The sequence below is a fragment of the Mytilus galloprovincialis genome, chromosome 11 (assembly GCF_965363235.1).
Source record: "Mytilus galloprovincialis chromosome 11, xbMytGall1.hap1.1, whole genome shotgun sequence".
In the NCBI taxonomy this organism is placed as follows: domain Eukaryota; kingdom Metazoa; phylum Mollusca; class Bivalvia; order Mytilida; family Mytilidae; genus Mytilus; species Mytilus galloprovincialis.
Genome location: NC_134848.1, coordinates 60,045,002 through 60,063,889, shown reverse-complemented (window position 1 = coordinate 60,063,889; position 18,888 = coordinate 60,045,002). Strand labels below are relative to the sequence as shown.

Here is an 18,888-nt window from a genome sequence, read left to right as displayed (position 1 = left end):
CTATTCCCCACTTAAATATTTTCTATGGGATCTGGGCCTGTCTAGCCACCACAGAGGTTCAAAATTGCCCTTATAACGAATTTTCCATATTAACCACACATTCGGTACTCCTAGGCATATCTCTACGGCAAAGTTCCGAACCGGACCTAAAAATGTAGCTCATTTCAACGATTTTGACCGAGGCTATTCGCCGCTTAAACATTTTTCTGGGATCCGGGCTCGTCTGGCCACCACAGAGGTTTAAAGTCACCCATATACGTATTTTCTATACCAACCACACATTCGGTACTTTTCGGCATATCTCTACGGCAAAGTTCCGAACCGGACCTAGCTCATTTCAAAGGTATTGACCCAGGCTATTCCCCACTTAAATATTTTCTCTGGGATAAGGGCCTGTCTAGCCACCACAGAGGTTCAAAATTGCCCTTATAACGAATTTTCCATATTAACCACACATTCGGTACTCCTAGGCATATCTCTACGGCAAAGTTCCGAACCGGACCTAAAAATGTAGCTCATTTCAACGATGTTGACCGAGACTATTCGCCACTTAAACATTTTTCTGGGATCCGGGCTCGTCTGGCCACCACAGAGGTTTAAAGTCACCCATTTACGTATTTTCTATACCAACCACACATTCGGTACTTTTCGGCATATGTCCCTAAGGCAAAGTTCCGAACTGGACCTAGCTCATTTCAAAGGTATTGACCCAAGGCTATTCCCCACTTAAATATTTTTCTTGGATCCGGGCCCGTCTGGACATCACAGAGGTTCAAAGTCGCCAGGGGTGACCCGTCACACCGTCATTTAAGCAGTCTCCGGTAGGTTTTCACTGTCGATGATGTTTTTCTTTTGCTGGCTTTCCATAAATATTTTTCTATTTATATTTTTGAATGTTTCTGGAGTGAACGTTTTTGTTTTATATATTATATATTCAATATTTGTTGAATCTTTCGTGTCGTTTTATTGATAAAAATCTTTATTACATAAAAACAAATATGAAACTTATCAGACGGTATATATTCGACAGCTTGAAAGGGTCATAAAACCATTTCCGGCATATCTTTTTCCTCATGCTTTTTGATGATTTTCAACTAAATTTGAAAATTGAACCGACTGCTAGCAGCCGGTTGGATATCAAATATCAATTATCGAATATCAAATATCAAATAACGAACAGACCTCAAGCTTCACATACATATTCATTCCGTTTTAATATCAGTACAAGCCGTGAAATTGTCGATTTCCGCTAATAAATTGCATTTACAGTAACTAAGATTGATCGATTTTCGGAACGTTTGGGTCTCCAGAGGCGGATTTAGAGGGGGACCCAGGGGGCCCAGGCCCCCCCTTTTCGGAAAAAAATTTGGTTGCCTATATAGGGAATCACTGAAGCGTGACTGGAGCGGGCCCCCTCTTAGGTCAGTCAGTGGGCCCCCACTTATGAAAATTTCTGGATCCGCCACTGGTCTCATATAGTTTTTGGTTTTCAGACATATCATCAAAATTTGCTGCTGGAAAAAAAAAAGTAGCTGCTATCTTGATTGGCTGATAAAAGTGGCTGCCAGCTTGAGTCTGGTTGAAATCCAGAAACGGATAGATTAGTTTTAATGTGGTACTATTTTCCAGAGTTTTATTATCACTTTTGAGTTTAAGTGACTAATATCTAATGCTATCCACGAAACAAAATATCTTTCAAAATGTTCTTATTGTCATATTACTTCAGGATTCATATTATTCCGCGCATTGGGACGTCTGAAACGGGTGCTTTTAAGCTCGGGGTTTCGGGATTCGGAATTCGGGATGTCGGTATTTAAATTTCTTTAAATTCGGGATCTCAGGATTTCATGTTTTTAATACCGGGATTTCGAGATCAGGACCCCTAATACCCCCCTTATAGATGAATTCATTCCATTTCATGCTGACATAGTCGTTCTAGTTGAACTTTGAACTACTAATTGAAAGAATCAATTACTATACATACATGTAACAAATTATCTATACTTTCTTACGTTCATGTCACGGTAACATATGCACAAAGTTCATTCAGTTAAACACAAACTGTGAACCAATATAACTATCGTTTTAAGAAATGTCAACTAGTTCGTAAAAACTAGTATCATAGAAATATTAACGTCATAGTATCATTTTAAATTGAAAAATAAAAACCGAAGAATAAACCTTTACTTATAAAGATTGATCTTTAATTTCCTTATAATTCATAAATATGCTTATTCTTAAAGAATGATATTTACAACTCTTTCTCAAATTTGATTAAATCAAGTTGATTAGGTGAATAGCTGCTTAACGCCCAGTAGCCAATTGTATGCATATTCAGGACGAGGACATGTTAATGTTATATGTATATAAATCCTGTTTTTTTTCCTTATTTGGTGCTTGACTGACACTCTGGGCCGAATTTTAACGTGTGAGTTCGCGCATTTGAACGCATTTAAACAAATCAAGGCGTTCCTCGTGTGGAGAAGCAGACGGCTAGAGAAAAAAAATACCAAAAGCCTTGCACCGGAGAACGATAACACAATATGCAATCAAATAATTACATTAACGGTACCAATTTTATTACAACAGATGCGAATTTCAACAATTTATTTGTCTTCGGTGATACCAAAGGACAACACACTCAAAATCCTAATACAAATGCTACAAAGCCGGTAAACCATAAAGAACAGAATGACAAACACTGACAAATCAGACATTTGCGGTATGGGCTTTGCTCATTGTTGAAGGCCGTACGGTGACCTATAGTTGTTAATGTCTGTGTCATTTTGGTCTTTTGTGGATAGTTGTCTCATTGGCAATCATACCACATCTTCTTTTTTATATTTGGGTTATGAAGACACATTTGTTTTTTAGAATTTACAAATATGAACAGTGGTAGAATTAACATATCACACATAAGATAACATTTAAAAGAAGTTGCTGCGTTTTTCCAAACGAAAACTAAAATAAACTACAAAGAAATGAAGTAAAATTACCAAAACAAATTAATTTAAGATTGTAAAATATGAAATTAGATACATTAAGCTCTGTTAGTCTAATCATAATAGAAAAATTCCCAGTTGTTAATCAAACAGTATGAATAATCAGGAGTGAACAGAAATTGGTGGAACGGCGTCAGCGTCAAACGGGAAAACCGTTGTAGTCCTAATTTACGCGGATGTTTAATATTTTTGTCATACAATAGTTAAATTGCAATCGAACCATCCGAAAGCAATAATAATTCTTTAATTTACCATTCTGATTTTCTTATAGCAGTATTCAGAGAAAAAGGTTTTGAATCCAAATACATAAAAGTAAATAAAATATGACAAAAACAAAGATTTTGAAATAATCATTTTTATTTTTAATGAACAACAGGCTATTTTGATTGAAATGCAAAATGCTATATTTAATGCTGAGTTCACACGTAATTCGAATTCGATTCGTATTAACTCATTCAAATTAGTTAAATTCGCATTCGAAACGTTTAACGTCCTAGGTATCGTCAATTCTAATTCGCATTGCAATGCGCGTCAAATTCGCTTTACTGTCCAAACGACGTTAACTTTTAATTCGTATTAACAAAAGCGTATTTCTAATGCGAATTAGATAATTCGAATTAGCCAATTCGAATCAATTCGAATCAAAAAAGAAGAGTGTGTGAACGCGATTAGCAAATTCGATTCGCATTCGATTCGAATTCAATTCGAATTAAATGTACGACGTGTGAACGAGGCATAAGCATAAGTTACTATTAAAATTCTCCATCAAATCTGGTACCTTTGATAACTATTGAGGCTTTCATAAGGTAATGTAGGGAAATATGCCATACGTACATTAAGTAAAAGGTATCAAATTTCATTTTAGAAAAAAAAAACTATAATTGTATTATATTATATTGGAAAAAGTTTTTTGTATCCCTAACATTAATTTAGATAAATATGAAGCCTATCTGAAAATGCCTTGTAAAGTATAGCATCCAAAAAGTGAAGGAAATATTAATAAAAAGTTGTAAATAAATAAATGAATAAATACACAATTACATATTACAAAAAGTTAAACTCTACAAAAATTATAGTTTGACTAACCTCTTTCTCTGTATTCCTCGAAGTCCATCTTCTCCAAATTAATTCAATTGATAGTTTGCTATAATAAATCTGATGTGTGCCTAATTTCTTTATGTCTGATGTGTCCCTAATTTCTTTATGTTTTCAAGAAATTCCGTCACTACCGAATGATATGTCCGAAGAAGAAACACTCTATATAAAGTGTCAATGATGAGTTACACATCATTGCCTTTATGTGGGAGAAACTGATCAACCTCGTTTTCATTCGATAGTTATAAACTATATATTGATCTGTTACTAAAACGACGAAAGGAAAATAGTTTAAGTTTTAGATGAAAAAAAAGAAGGTTTATGTCATATCTTAATATATTTATTAGCATTTTCTTATTTGATTTGTAAATTTATTGACAATTGATGTCATTCAAACTGAGAACGTAATTGCGATAACTTTATAACTAAACAGTGGTACGTTTGAAAGGTTTCATGTATGGCATCGAGAAAAGAAGATCAATGGCGGATTCGGGGGTGGGGGTGGGGTTGGGTGGGGGGTCTTTTACTTTTACGATCAATTCATTTGAATGGGGACACAAAGTTGCCGGAACCCCCCTTTATCCACGATTAGGACTCTCTGAAGATTCAGGATACACGTATTCGAAACTGAGTAGTAACGAATTCCAGGTGGATTTGAGTGTGCACATCTCCTTACTTGATCTTAAATTAAAAGTATCGTGTTTTTGGTATTACATGTTTGAAAAAATCTCCTTCCTACGCTCGTCTTTACTATTACCATTTAGAGCTTTACATATTAAGCCACCAAATACATTATAATAGAGATCTTCTTTATAACAACAATTACTAAAATGTTTAAAATTCTAGTTTAAAGTTGTCCAGTCAGAACTGTTTTCTTACTTTTATTTTCGAAATAAAATACAACAACAAATAGTGTGTGTAAAATAAGATATTTCTATCCGAAAAAATTTAGAAAAACTAAAAAAAAAAAAAAAGAAAACTACAAAGGAGAGTCATTGAAAATATGTCAAAATAAAACTTTCAATTCGGAAGACCATACGAGCACTGGAACAATATTAAACACAGAGATCATCAATTATATATTCCAAGATAATTTCCTCCGTTTGACATGCGCAAGGCACTTAAAGAAACACTGCTTAATAAACTACTTTGTGCGGAAGACACTATGCAGAGGAACCGAATGAAATATTCATACGCATTACGTTGAGAGGATCTGAGAGCACCAAGATGACTTACTATATTCCACAGACAAATATAAAATCTTGGTTCATGAAAAAATTAATAATACTGCAATCTTATTATCGTCTATGAATTCCATATCGTATGCAACAAAGAATATATAGATGTATTCATACAGAAAAAGAACAATATTTATAATAATTATATTTTGCTTTATTTGGCTAAATCTCGTAATTGTTGGTCCTCAATGATCTCAACTTTGTGCTATATTTGCCAGTTAATTCATTTTTCTTCCGAGCGTCACTGATGAATCTTTTGTTGACGAAACGCCCCTCTGGCGTTCAAAATTGTTATCATGGTATCTTTGATGAATTCTATTTATACACAGAAATTGCATAGAAATGAAATTTGTATAGGAATTGATTTTGTTCCGAATGCCATTAGTTTATATATTTCACCGACTTATAGAACGTTAAAACTCACAAAAGTTTACCTACATTGCTTCGAATGTTATGAACTAGGACTTTACAACAGTGTAAATAAGTCAATATGAAAAAGGTTATATTTTCTTTAAATAGTTAACAATAATAGGATAAAAACATTCTACAGTACTAAATACATTGTTTTTGGTAGTTTGTTTTGACACTTTGTGATGTAAAGGTTCTAGATCCATAAGGTATAGATAAGCTTCAAATGATCATATTACAAAACAATAGGGAGACATTCGTCAAAACTTGAAATGCGGCCGTTTGCATGGTTGTAACATCTCATTTGCGAACTTATTAATACATTTGTGCCATTAATTATAATACTATATTATAGTATTGTTGCACCATATAACGATTGCATAGAAATGCATTCGCTTTGTTTATTCTTTAGTTTTCTATGTTGTGTCATGTGTGTTATTGTTTATATAAAAAAGAAGATGTGGTACGATTTGTCTGTTTGTTTTTTTTTTTCATTTTTAGCCATGGCGTTGTCATTTTATTTTCGATCTCTGAGTTTGGCTGTCCCTTCGGTATCTTTCGTATCTTTTGCACCAATTCCGCTGACCTGACCACAGCTCTGATTATCGGACATATTATTTCAGGAAGCTCTCGGTCAATATCAAACAGCCCAATACTAAAACAGAGGTGAAAGATACCATAAGGACGTTGACAGTTGAAAATTGAAAATAAACTGACAACGCATTGGCTTGATAAAAGACCAACAAACAAACAATAGTATGAAAGACAGAACAAAGAAAACTAAAGAAATTAAGTGTCTTAGATGCTCGGTGTTTTTTTTTATGTTGCTTTCGTCTACAGACAATTCGAAGCATTTGGCGCTCTTATACGTTGTGTGTGTGTGTCCAATGAAGATTCGAAGCTAGTTCCAAATGAAAATTAGTGCACCAGGTCATCTGTTCGACCGCAAAGCTTTAAATTCTTCTGTTGTTCAACGCCATACGGGGGCATTTCTCTACTTCTCGGTACCCAACAAACATCTGATAAATATGTAAAAACGAAATTCGTACTCTTGCGCAATTAGTACGTTTAAGAAATCGTATTTGACGCATATAATGTACCATAACAGTTGCAAATAACTATAGAGATTCAGTATATAAAAGTTATTTAGTGATCGAATTTAAAGGAACCCTTAGCTTTTGCGAGGAAGAAGTTACGTCGGTTCTGTAAGGTCACAATTATGTATGTTTTGATACGTAAAAATTATAACAGATAAAACAATGATGACAAATCAATAAAAATCTGTGATTATTCTATATCAGTAGATCAGCTATCCCTCATCTCCCATCAAGGAAAATTGGACTTACATAAATTTGGCTAGTTGTCCACATAGCTATTTAGAAGTTTATGTTTTTATACATCATTGACTTTCGAATATTCGGCTTTGACCGTTCCTCATGAAGGTAAATCTAGAAAAGCGTTTTCGGACGCATGGAATTTTTAAAGGGTAGTTTTACATTTTAAACTCCCAACGCCACCGCACAAACATTCGATGCAGTAGTGATCTCAAAATCGTTAAGTTTCTGTAATGTTGACATTTGCAAAAATTATAAAAATGGGATTGAGTCAATGTAAAATATGTACATTACTGTTATATATAGTCAATAATGCGATCAAACGAGAGACAACTCGAATGTATTATTCCACGTTACATGTTGGAAAGTTGGAACCTTTTATAAAAATAAACAAAAAAAAACCAAAAAACAACATAAGAAATAAACCAAAATATCCGTAGAAGATGCAAGGAGTTAAAGAATCTTAAACTTGGTGATGTAATAGTATTGTGTCGTAAACATTACATTTTTACAAATTTATCATTTATGAAATTAAATAGATTAATAGTACAAGCTTTTTTAATGTCCTTACGATAATAAATAAATATTAATCTAGAACAACAAATGTAATGGAGAAAAACAAAGGCAATTTCATTTACATTCGGATTGTTTTAGTTTTATATATTATATATCAAACTAAATCTTTGACGTCGTTTTATTGATAAAATTCTATATTACATAAAGACAAATATACAACTTACAATGTATATAAGGGTTTATATTCGAGGACAACGAGAATTTACGACAGCTTGAAGGGATCATAAAACTATTTTCGGCGTATCCTTTCACTCCTGTTAACTATGAAAATCATACTTTTTAAATGATTTTCAACTAAATTTTAATATTGAACCGAATGCTAGCAGCCGGTTGGATATTGAATATCGAATATCGAATAACAAACCGGCAGCTAACTTCATATACATATTTAAAACGTAATGCAATGCTTTTAAAATCATTACAAGCCGCTAAGTTGTCGAATACCGCTGTAAAACTATATTTAACTAAGATGTAGCGATTTTTGGAACGTTTTAGTCTCATGCAGTTTTTTGGTTTTTAGACATATCGTCAAAATTGGCTGCTGGAAAGAAGTCACTGTGGCTGCTATCTTGATTGGCCGATAAAAGTGGCTGCCAGCTTAAGTCTGGTTCGGATTTCTTCTAGTTATAATTTTTATGACAAAAAACAAAGGAGAAAACCAAGGAGGTTATATTAGAATATAACCTCCTTGAGAAAACAGAGAAAGAATGTTTTAAACTAAGCCATATTATTTGGTATGAGCAAGGGAGTATTCCTCTAAAAAAAACTAGATTTCTGTAAGTTTTAAAATCAAGGTGCAAGTTCATAACTATCATAGAATTCTAATTAGATTTGTATAAATGATAACTAGTATAACTAATTCGAGACTCTAACCAAATTGGTATATAATAATTATTTCAAGATTATAACCAACTGTGTAATTACAATGAATGATTCATAAATTCAAAAATCGATATTTAATAAAACGCGTCTATCACACACTTGATATTTAATTAATTTGCGGTCGCTAGTATTCATATTCACTCTATATTAATTTGAATGTTTGCATTTAGTTATTCTTTTATACAATTCAATTCTTTATTTACCAAATGTTTTACAACATATAGGTACATGTATAATCAATATATACTAAATATAGATTACAAAAATATACGATCATGACAAAACAGACAGAAGTATTAAATACAAAAAAAAAAAATACATATAGAAATTAAACGCCTTTGAATTAATTTAAAAACAGATGGTACACAATCAAGGAATTGTATCCTTTGCAGCATCGATCACTCTGTCTGAAACATACCAAATACGCCTATCGTTTTATGACGTCAAGAGAGTAAAAATCCAGGGTTTATTTCACTTATTATTTATAGAAATTGTGGTTTTAAATAGACGCGACAGACACGGATTGATGGGGTGTAGGGTTGCTGTGTTGCAGGGGGTCAACCCTTTGTGTAGCTACGTATATGAGTAATGCATTGACTCTTTACATTTCTAACGTTGCGTAGTTTGGGACCTCCTCCCCCCTTTTCCCGCAACATCTCATCATACCCAATGCAATTATTCTTTTAGCGGTAAAAAAAAATCGATAGATATACCTAAATTCTCGTTGTAAACAGTTTATTTCGAATTCCAATGTCCATGTACTTGCAGGGTAATTATATCATTCTATTTTATTTAATACACATTGGAATTTCGTTTATTACAATTACATAAACATATATTTACCTGTTTTACTGAAATTTAACTTTAAATATTTAAAAAAAAAAATGCATATCAAATTTGCATATTTAATTTTTATACAAAAACATTTGTTAGTTGACATATCTATAAACTAATAAGACTTTTATTGTACAAAAATATAGAGATTAACAATCTTATCAGATCCCTCGTGTTCGTATGCTTAGTGGCGCTCTGTTCCAAAGAGTCAGTACTCCAGATTTTGGACGTTCCCCGGGAAAATTAATGAGGTTTATACTTATCATTGGTGTAGAGAAAGTTACTTTCTGATGGTCAGTAAAATATATTCAACTCAAAAGTCATACTCATTCTATAAGTTAAGAATATTTGACGCCTTCAATGCTTCAACGTAATTAACGAGGTGCTAGTTTTCACGATAAGTTAATTCTGGCAATCATTATCAAATTAAAACAAAAACAAAAGATCCAACCCTATGAACACACATTTAAATACAATATCTGCCAACAAAGACAAAAGCAAAGTAAACTTCAAAACTATTTATAGGTTGATATAAATTTAAATGTTTTCTTCATCGTCAAAACATAGACAGAAACAGAATTTGAATCATTCTAAGTTTTCCTTGTTGTGACTAAACATGAACTTTAATAACGAAAGTACCAAATTAACTGTATCTTATAAAAGTTTAATAAACATTACAATGCGAAAATATCCTCAGAATCTTGAGAATAAGGAATATTTTTTCTTTATCAATTGTTTCCGGAATTCTAAATTAGATTTTAGCAGATTCTAATTATGAAAAAGCTTAATGTATAACATAATTACTTTTCCTGCACGCAACGTTTCTATTAATGTAAAACCCTCTTTCAATTTAATTGATTAAGAATTTCAACGTACTATATTTCGGAGAAATAGGCGTAATCTGTTGTTTCTTTACTCTTTTTTTTTTTTATCTTTTCTTTATATTTTAGCGCCATATATTTTTCCCTACTGTTTTCCTCCGAACAACACATTTTGGTGGACATAGAAATACCAGGTGTCGGTCTGTCCGGTTTTTTAAGAGCTCTCATGTGTACAGTTCCGGACCTATTTTTATGAACCTTCTACCATAAGTTTATATCAGAAAAGTATATATGAAAAAGTTCCTTACGAGCGCTCCTTTGTGTACTATTCTCTCCAGACTTTTATGAATTTTATAATATAGATTTATATTATTGTCAATGTCTTGGACATATAAATAATATGGAGCATTGCATCGTTAGCGCTCCCATATGTACAAGTTTTGCTAGATTTTTATATTGTAAGTTGATATCATCATTGTCCTTCCCCATTTCGAAAATCGGTGCTCATCACTTTTTTGAAAAGGAGCTATGCCCCTTGGAAATATTGATTGATATATGAAAAACTTCATATTTAGCGCTTACAGGTCTATAATCCTTGCCAGCATTTTTTTTAGACTTACATGTACATTTGTATATCATAAGTTTATATCAGATTTGTATTTGTCAAAATAAAGAAAATTATTGAAACATAGTTATTGTTCTATGATAATTTCTATATTCTTGTCTTTCATTTTTGCTAATGTGTTTTGTCTGTATGCCTTTTTGTACTTCTTTTTTACATATTTAATTGTTTTTATAGCGATTCAGATAATTACACACTGTTGACTGCTGTACCACTATTTTTGACATTTTACCTATTATGTCTGTTTGTTTTGCTCACACATCGTGGTCAATATAAAGGAATTTGATGCAACTGTCATATAAGTGAGAGGTTTAGCTAGCTGTAAAACAAGGTTTAATCCACCATTTTCTACATAAGAAAATGTCTGTACCAAGTCAGGAATGTGACAGTTGTTATCGAATTAGACTATTTACGGGTTTGTTATAACTTAAGCAATACGACGGGTGCCACATGTTGAGCAGGATCTGCTTACCCTTCCGGAGCACCTGAGATCACTCCTAGTTTTTTAAATTGGGTTCGTGTTGCTTATTCTTTAGTTTTCTATGTTGTGTGTACTATTGTTTGTCTGTTTGTCTTTTTCATTTTAGTCATGGCGTTGTCAGTTTATTTTCGATTCATGAGTTTGACTTTTCGTCCCTCTTTTGTTATCAATTCGTTCGATGTGATTGAGCTTTTGATTTTGCCATTTGATAAGGGTCTTTCCGTTGAATTTTCCTCGCGGAGTTCAGTATTTTTGTGATTTTACTTTATAGTAACCCAGCTAATACGATAATGAGATGTATTAATTGTTTTCGGAACTTTTGAACGAAAATAAATTGATATTTGACATGTCTTATCTATTAAACTGGTAATATTTGTTTTATATAGTATGAGAATATACACAAACGAAGTCAGAGTTTAAACGTACTTTCCAAATTTTAATTTAAATATTCACGTCACTGTTCTATTTTTAAAAAAGATAATAAAATGTTAAAATCAACCCCTGTTACCGTAAAAGTTAGGATATCATATTCAACTCTTTTTTTGTTGTTGACCGTTTTTCTTCAACTTATGAGTTTTTAATATCCCAATCATACCTTTCACCTCTCTTATAGAATATCAGGGAAAAGACTGAAAGACGTGAACACATTGTTCCATTGTTTCGCCAACATAAACACATTCAACATAGCATAGGTTTATCCAGGGGGGGGGGGGGGCAGGGGCAGTGCAGGGGGCCCTGCCCCCCTTTTGTGGGGAAAATTTGGCTGATTGTATTGGGAATCATTGAAGCTTCACTGGATAGGGCCCCCATATGTCAGTCAGCGCCCCTCCCACCCCTTACAAAAAGTTCTGAATCCGCCACTGTATAGCATTCATTTGTAAAACTACCAATTAATTTAAACTATAAAAGAAAGTGTGTTGGGATATATATTCGATTAACGGCAAGACAAGACAAGACAAGACAAATTATACTTTATTGTAAAAACTGTTTTAAGAGTCACTTCATTATTGACATATATTCAAACACATATTGATCAAATCACAGTGCCATTCATAACAACAAGATACACTCTTCTTTTATGAGAAACAATACAATCAAGTCACATATTCAACATAAAGTATACATTAAATGTAGTTTTTTTAATATATATTTAAACTGCAACTAGTTGTGTTTATTTCCTAATGAGAGTAACACAGCTATAATTTGTACAATGTCAATTTCATCATGGAACACTTTTTCCACAGTCATGGGTTTATTGAGGGATGGAAATCAGTTTGAAATCCGTTTTATAATTTAGATAGCTATCAATTTATTTTATTGAAGTTGCAGTATAAAACCAATATTAGGTCAATGTCAGAAAAATATCAACTTGTTTGTACTCGGCGCAAAACTGGGGAAGGGCTCGGTAGAACCTCGCCTTTCCCAAGTTTCTCAGCCTCACACAAAAAAGTTGATATTTTACTGACATTGACCTAATATTGTATATAGACTCGATCAGTACAAGGCAGGGAAAACAATGGAAACATTAGTGATGACACTATATTTCATGGTTGTGGCATGAGCATTAATTATATGAATTGCATGCTCTATTTCTGTACTTTTAAACCGTTGCCTTTGCTCAATAACGTAAACATTTTGATTTATTATCCATTAAGTTTTAAATATTCTATAATAGTGCCTTTTGATTGTTGTCAGACAATCATAGATATAAGTGATTCTTATGAAACATACATTATTATAGCACAAAACAAATTGAATGATTTTCTTCTCTAGCATAAATCATATTATTTATGTTAAAAACAGGTTTTAATTGTTTAGAATCAGTTGACAAGTTCTGTCTAACACATGCGTACAGACAATAACAAATACACACCGAGTTTAAACATGCTGGAACACACGCATTCAACGTTTTTGTACATGTGATCCGAGGATACACACTACATATGAGTCACATGCTATTACCAATCAGATATCAGGGATCTGTCATTTGTTTTTACTCTGAATGGCTTAATCTTTGCTAATTCACTTGCTTTGCTAAATCTAAAACATTAACATCATTTCAATTAAATATTTAGAATCATGCAAAAAGCATACATAGAGTGATTAACTGTCGCCTATTCAAATATTTTACTTTTTGGCGGTGATTTGGTTTTCCATGTTGTTTTTTGTATAATGTTGTCTGTCTTTCGGTCATTTTTCGTTACTGTCATGGCATTTTCATTTTTTTCCGACTATTTGAATCTTTACTCGATGAAAAGGGGTAGTAAGTCGGATTAATATGGAAGAAAAAATTGAATTCGATCATCTTTCACATTTCTTTACGTAAGACGATATATCAAGTTCCTGTACTCTGTGGGGTAAAAATGTTGAAATAATGACTTGTTCCGGCTCATCAATAATATATACATTTATCTTGTCTCCTATACATTTCTAGGAATATGATTGGTTAAAAGCGTCCGCGTGGAGACGTGTACATGTATATTTCATTTTAGGTTAATAGGGAGGCAGGGCTTATTTCATTCACGGTTTGTAGTTCGCTCTCACCCCACATGGAATTTACTGACCCCATATATACCGTATTAGGTCACTAACACACTATGAAACTAATAATATGTCCATCTATGTAATTCCTCTCGCAATGTTATAACATGCAAAGTAAAAACGTTAAGTATCAAGTAGATCATTGCTTAAGGAAAATTGAGAGCTAAATCCCAGAAATTTTAAGACATATATTAGGAAGCCAATACTATATTATGAAAATTAAGGTATCAAATGTGCACCCAGCGTAGTGGCAAACTTGTCCCGAACAATAAATCAGAGGATTGATATTTTCTCGAATATCAATATACTTACACTTTGATAATATTCCAAATAGCAAAACCACACATTAGAAATAGAATTAGAGCTCCCACTGATGTAATAGCTATGGCAAACGAAGAACCTGAAATGTACATGTTTTATTTAGATAAAAAAATTAGGAATTTCCAAATATAAATTAAAAATGACACTGGACGAAAAAAAGTCGTATCCTGTTCCGATTGTTATCTTTTCATTTCATATTCCATTTCGGTGAGAGAGAAAAAAACGTCTACTCTTTTCATGTTTTCTGGACTTTATTAGTTACTTTTGTATGAAGATTAAATGTTCATTAACATATCTTTTTAATTGCAAATAAAGCATAAAGTACTGACTGATAAATGAGACTGATAATTTTAACAAATATTGTTTGATCCCAAATATATGTATACACTTACCATATTTTGATTCGGATTCATATGGCCTGGGCAACTTATTTTTGGGCGTAGTTGTATGCCATCTTTGTTTTTTAATTTTACCGGTCCTTTTCCTCGATGAAATATTGGTTCTTGGTTTTGTTGCTCTTGTTATTGGTGTTGCCGTCGATGTTTGTATGGTCATCTGTGACCGCGCTTTTAAAGTAGTTGGTTTTGTTTTCATTACGTTAACTGGTGTTGTCCTTTTAATTGACAGGGAATAAATAGAAGATAGTGTTGTTTTCGTCGGTGGAGCTGGTACTGTCGTCCGTTTATGCTTTTTTGTTGTTGTCTTCAATGTTGGTGTCTTTGAAGTCTTCATTGACAGGGAATTTATAGGAGTTGGTGAGGTACTTATCTGTGTTCCTGGTATTGTCAACTTTTTATATGTTGCCGATACTGATAATATCCTTGCATTGGAAGTAGCATGATTTGATGTGCTCGACCTTCCTGTTTCCCTCAACGGTAACGATGTACTTGTTGAAACTTTTTTCTTGCTTACAGCTTGTGATGTCGATTGTAAAGTTTTTGATACTTTTGCTGGCGATACTAGTATCATTGAAGTAAATGTGTTTCGTTTAGTTATTGGTAATATTGTTGGAAAGTTTTGTAATGATTTGATACTAATCACTGGTTTTGATGTAACTGTTTTGCTAATCGTTGAACCAGATAGGGTTAATATTTTGTTCGTTGTTTTTGTGTTTGTTCCAGTTGATAGAATAGCTGTTTGCATTGTTTGCCATGGTGTTTTCGAGATTGTCGAATCAGATAGTAATGGACTACTTGTTTTAAGCTGAGAAGCAGTTGTCATGGCTGTGGATGGTGTCGTCTTCAAATTTATAGTTGACACAGATGTTGATGATATCGTCCTCAAATTCATGGACACAGATTTAGACGCTGTCGTTTTCAAATTTATAGTGGGCTCAGATTTGGATGGTGTTGGCTTAACATTTGAAGTTGACAAAGATATGGATGGTGTCGTCTTTGTACTTGTAGGTGATACATATTTGGAAGGTGTTGTCTTTGAACTTGTAGGTGACACAGATTTTGAAGGTGTCGTCTTTGTACTTGTAGGTGAAACAAACTTGGAAGGTGTCGTCTTTGTACTTGAAGATGACACAGATCTGGAAGGTGGCACATGAGTAGTTGTCATAACCGAATTTGCCTGTAGAGTCGTTGAAGCTTTGTCTTTCATATCGGTTGCAGTTGAAGTTCTTAGTGTCGTAATGTTTGTTGGTACGAATATTGACAACGAAGTGATTGCTTTAACCGGTATTGTTCCGCTTCTATAACCATTATTTGTTGATAAATCTGTTGTATTTTGCGGTATTTGTGCAATTGACCTCGTCACTCTATATGTATTGTTTGTCGGTTGTTTTTTCGTATTTGGGTTGATAGTAGTTGTTATAATTGATGATGAGGTTGCCATTGGTGTTGTTTTTGAAGCTGCATGATTTGTCGGTAATCTAGATGTTGCCGTTTGTGTACAATTTATCGTTGTTTGAGTTATTGCATTTTTTGTGATTGTTATTATTGGTAAGATTGAACCTAAATGTGTTTTTGTCTTTGGTAGGGTGATCTTTTGTACAGTTGTCACCTTTGGTAAGGTTTTGTTTTGAACAGTAATTGTCGATGATATGGTGAGTGTCGATTTAGAGTTGTTAAGTGCTTTTGTCGTAACAATCGTTGTTTGTGATGAAGTTTTTGAAATCGCTGTTCTTTCAACGGATTCCATCTTCTGTGTTGTCGTTATGGATGGTGAGGATGTGAATGCTGTCGTTGAGTCTGTTTGTGCAGTTGTATCTTCGGATGTAGCAGTATTCGTAGTCATGGTTGTTGTTTTTAGTTTCACTGTCGTCTTTGCTGTTTCTATTGTTTTAAATGCAATAATAAACTGTTAAAGTTCAAATGAATTGAGTTTGAAATGTAATAGGTTTTATCTACTAGTAGTATTTTTTAAAATTATTTTTTCTCAGTTATAATTTTTCAATGCATTTTTCAAAACATCGGGGTGAAGGTCAAGAAAAATAAAATACGTTTATGTAGGAAAGGGACAGTAATTCTGCATTTCAACATGCACACTACGGACCCCTCAAATAGTTGTTGTAGGGGTCCTAAACGGACTTGGAATCGCCTCTACACGAAGTATCAGATTTAATTCCCAATCCCGATGGAACGTGACTGCGTACTTACACATCCTGCATAGACAAATGGACGCATAACTTCTAAGAAATCGGTACCATGCTTTTAAATAGCTTCAATTTTGGTCTGAGCCGCAGTCAGCTGGAGCAGCAAATATTATCATTTCCCGACATTTCAAACATCATAGTAGTTTTTGTTATATATGCTAAAACTGAAGGGAGAGAATACTAGAAGTCTTTTGACGTAAATTTAAAAAAATCCTCTATTTCGTCGAAACACAAAACTATATTATTGAAACCTAAGTATGTATAGTTCATATGACGAAACGTTATGATGTTGATAATTAAAGTCGTCTATCATAACTTAAAAGACCAGCAGTATAGTATGCCCTATATATCTGTTTACCTGTTTGGCAGTTGATTCCTGTATAGCCTGATATACACGAACAGCTGTATTTGTTGACTTGATCTTTACAACTCCCCCCATTTTGACAAGGATTTGATGCACATTCATCAATATCTATCAAATAGAGATAAGATTTGTTACTGAAATTTAAACATCAAATTCGACATTGCAATGAACCGAACTTATCAAGTCATCTTTTGGTTTACTGGTGAAACAATTGAAAGATAACAAATTGTTTCTTTCCTGTAAATTATACAAATACAATCCGATAATACGACTACTAAGTATCTATGTTGCTTTCAATATCGTAGCAGCTACATGGGACTACGTAGATTTTGGACTACTGAACGTGTAGCTATTAGTAAATATTTCCCCTTTTAAAGTCATATGAAACCTCAAATTAAACAAAATATGCATATGTTTTTTATAAAAAAAAAATGGATAGTTTTCATTATTAAACTGATGTACATATCAGACCTGCCAACTTTTGAAAATCTCCATGGGGGATTTAGCGCGCGACCAGATTTTAAAGGGTTAAAATTTTAGCGACTTTTCTGTGTGCATTGTTTTTTACTCCTAAAATAGTCTAAGTTCTCTTCTTTTTTCTTTTGGTATACTAATGATGAGCTTGTAGGCCTTGGTTTCTTTTATTTGCATGATTCTTGTACTATTAAATTATAAAATTGACAAAATAACTGAAGAATAGAGAAAAATGGCATTAAAAATAAAGGATTCAAAGTAGAGACCCCCTCCCTTTCCCCCTCCAAAGACCTAAAACTACATGTCCTTAAGTTAGAAGGATGAAAACAGATTTTTGAATAGTCTTACTTATGGTCTTATCAGTATCAAGGAGAAAATGGATAAAATTTGAGTTATCTTTCTTTGTATTCAGAGTAGCCTGGAAACCTGGCCCAATCATACTGCGTCGATAAGTAGCGGAGCTAATCAGTAGCCAGGAACCCAGGCTATATTCAGAGGTGCTCTTACCGAAGGAGGCTTATACAGTAAAACAGTAGAAATGAATACAAAATGGCGTCGATTTTAAATCAACAGACACACGACGTCTGGTTTAAAAAATTAAACGGATTTCAAGATAAACGATGTTTTCTTGAGAGTTCATTACAGTTCTCATCTTTCAATTAATTATGATATGAAAAATATACTTATTTTCTGAAGAATATTCTTTAATTTGTCTACATTTAGAAGAAGTTTACTTTTTTAATTGCTTGCTTCCAGGAAGCAATTCGCCGACATAATTTCTATATGCAAAGTAACCTTAGCGAGAACCTTCTCGTAAAAATCTGGTGATCGAAATACGCATGGATCTGTCACTGAAATAAACTATTATCTGGTTGTAAATGTTAAACACATGCTCAAAAGTCATGCTTCTTTGTTGATTGTTTACTATAAGGTGACAATCGGTGAACGTCGGCTTCAAAAAGCGACAAGAAATGACCTGCCATATTTTCACATCATAACAGACAGAGAGGAAAAAAAATGACGATTATACAATATGTTTGAGTAAAATGTGATAAAATTGTGCACAGAAGACTAAGTTTGTGATATATATACATGCATTGGTTCAAGAATTGGATAAACATTATTTGACACCAGTAACTAGTTTAATATGACTTTAAATTAAAAATAAGTAAAACAAAACATTATACCTATCCGACAGTTCGATCCACCATATCCTGGGGTACATGTACAACTGTATCCCTGTCTGTTAATTGAGCACTTGCCGCCATGTTGACATGGATGGAATCCGCACACACT

General features: G+C 33.2%; 2 protein-coding genes and 1 long non-coding RNA gene across 4 annotated transcripts in view; all 3 read right to left on the bottom strand.

The window, feature by feature from the left end:
* The window catches only part of LOC143052508 (aromatic-L-amino-acid decarboxylase-like), a 132,833-nt gene extending 128,539 nt beyond the window's left edge, over positions 1 to 4,294 (bottom strand). Inside the window, exon 1 of one of the 2 annotated variants that reach the window (XM_076225556.1) lies at positions 4,089 to 4,294. In XM_076225556.1, the coding sequence (XP_076081671.1) occupies positions 4,089 to 4,116 (28 nt within the window). In that variant the 5' untranslated portion in view covers positions 4,117 to 4,294. The remainder of the gene's footprint in view (positions 1 to 4,088) is intronic. The other variant, XM_076225555.1, reaches the window with a different exon arrangement.
* A 7,955-nt stretch (positions 4,295 to 12,249) lies between these two features.
* On the bottom strand, positions 12,250 to 14,235 carry LOC143051275 (uncharacterized). Its single transcript, XR_012970681.1, has 2 exons — positions 14,147 to 14,235; positions 12,250 to 13,333 (listed from the first exon to the last, which is right to left on the bottom strand). It is a non-coding gene; the product is annotated as an uncharacterized LOC143051275 (long non-coding RNA).
* A 155-nt stretch (positions 14,236 to 14,390) lies between these two features.
* Positions 14,391 to 17,213, bottom strand: LOC143050844 (uncharacterized). Its single transcript, XM_076223951.1, has 3 exons — positions 17,113 to 17,213; positions 14,548 to 16,434; positions 14,391 to 14,404 (listed from the first exon to the last, which is right to left on the bottom strand). Exons 2-3 carry the CDS (start codon positions 16,394 to 16,396, stop codon positions 14,391 to 14,393), a joined length of 1,863 nt encoding a protein of 620 aa, XP_076080066.1. The 5' UTR covers positions 16,397 to 16,434; positions 17,113 to 17,213.
* Positions 17,214 to 18,888: the final 1,675 nt, after the last annotated feature.

Bases quoted from the DNA above. Each gene is read 5' to 3' on its own strand.
- LOC143050844 (XM_076223951.1), bottom strand. From the start codon at position 16,396: ATGACTACGAATACTGCTACATCCGAAGATACAACTGCACAAACAGAC.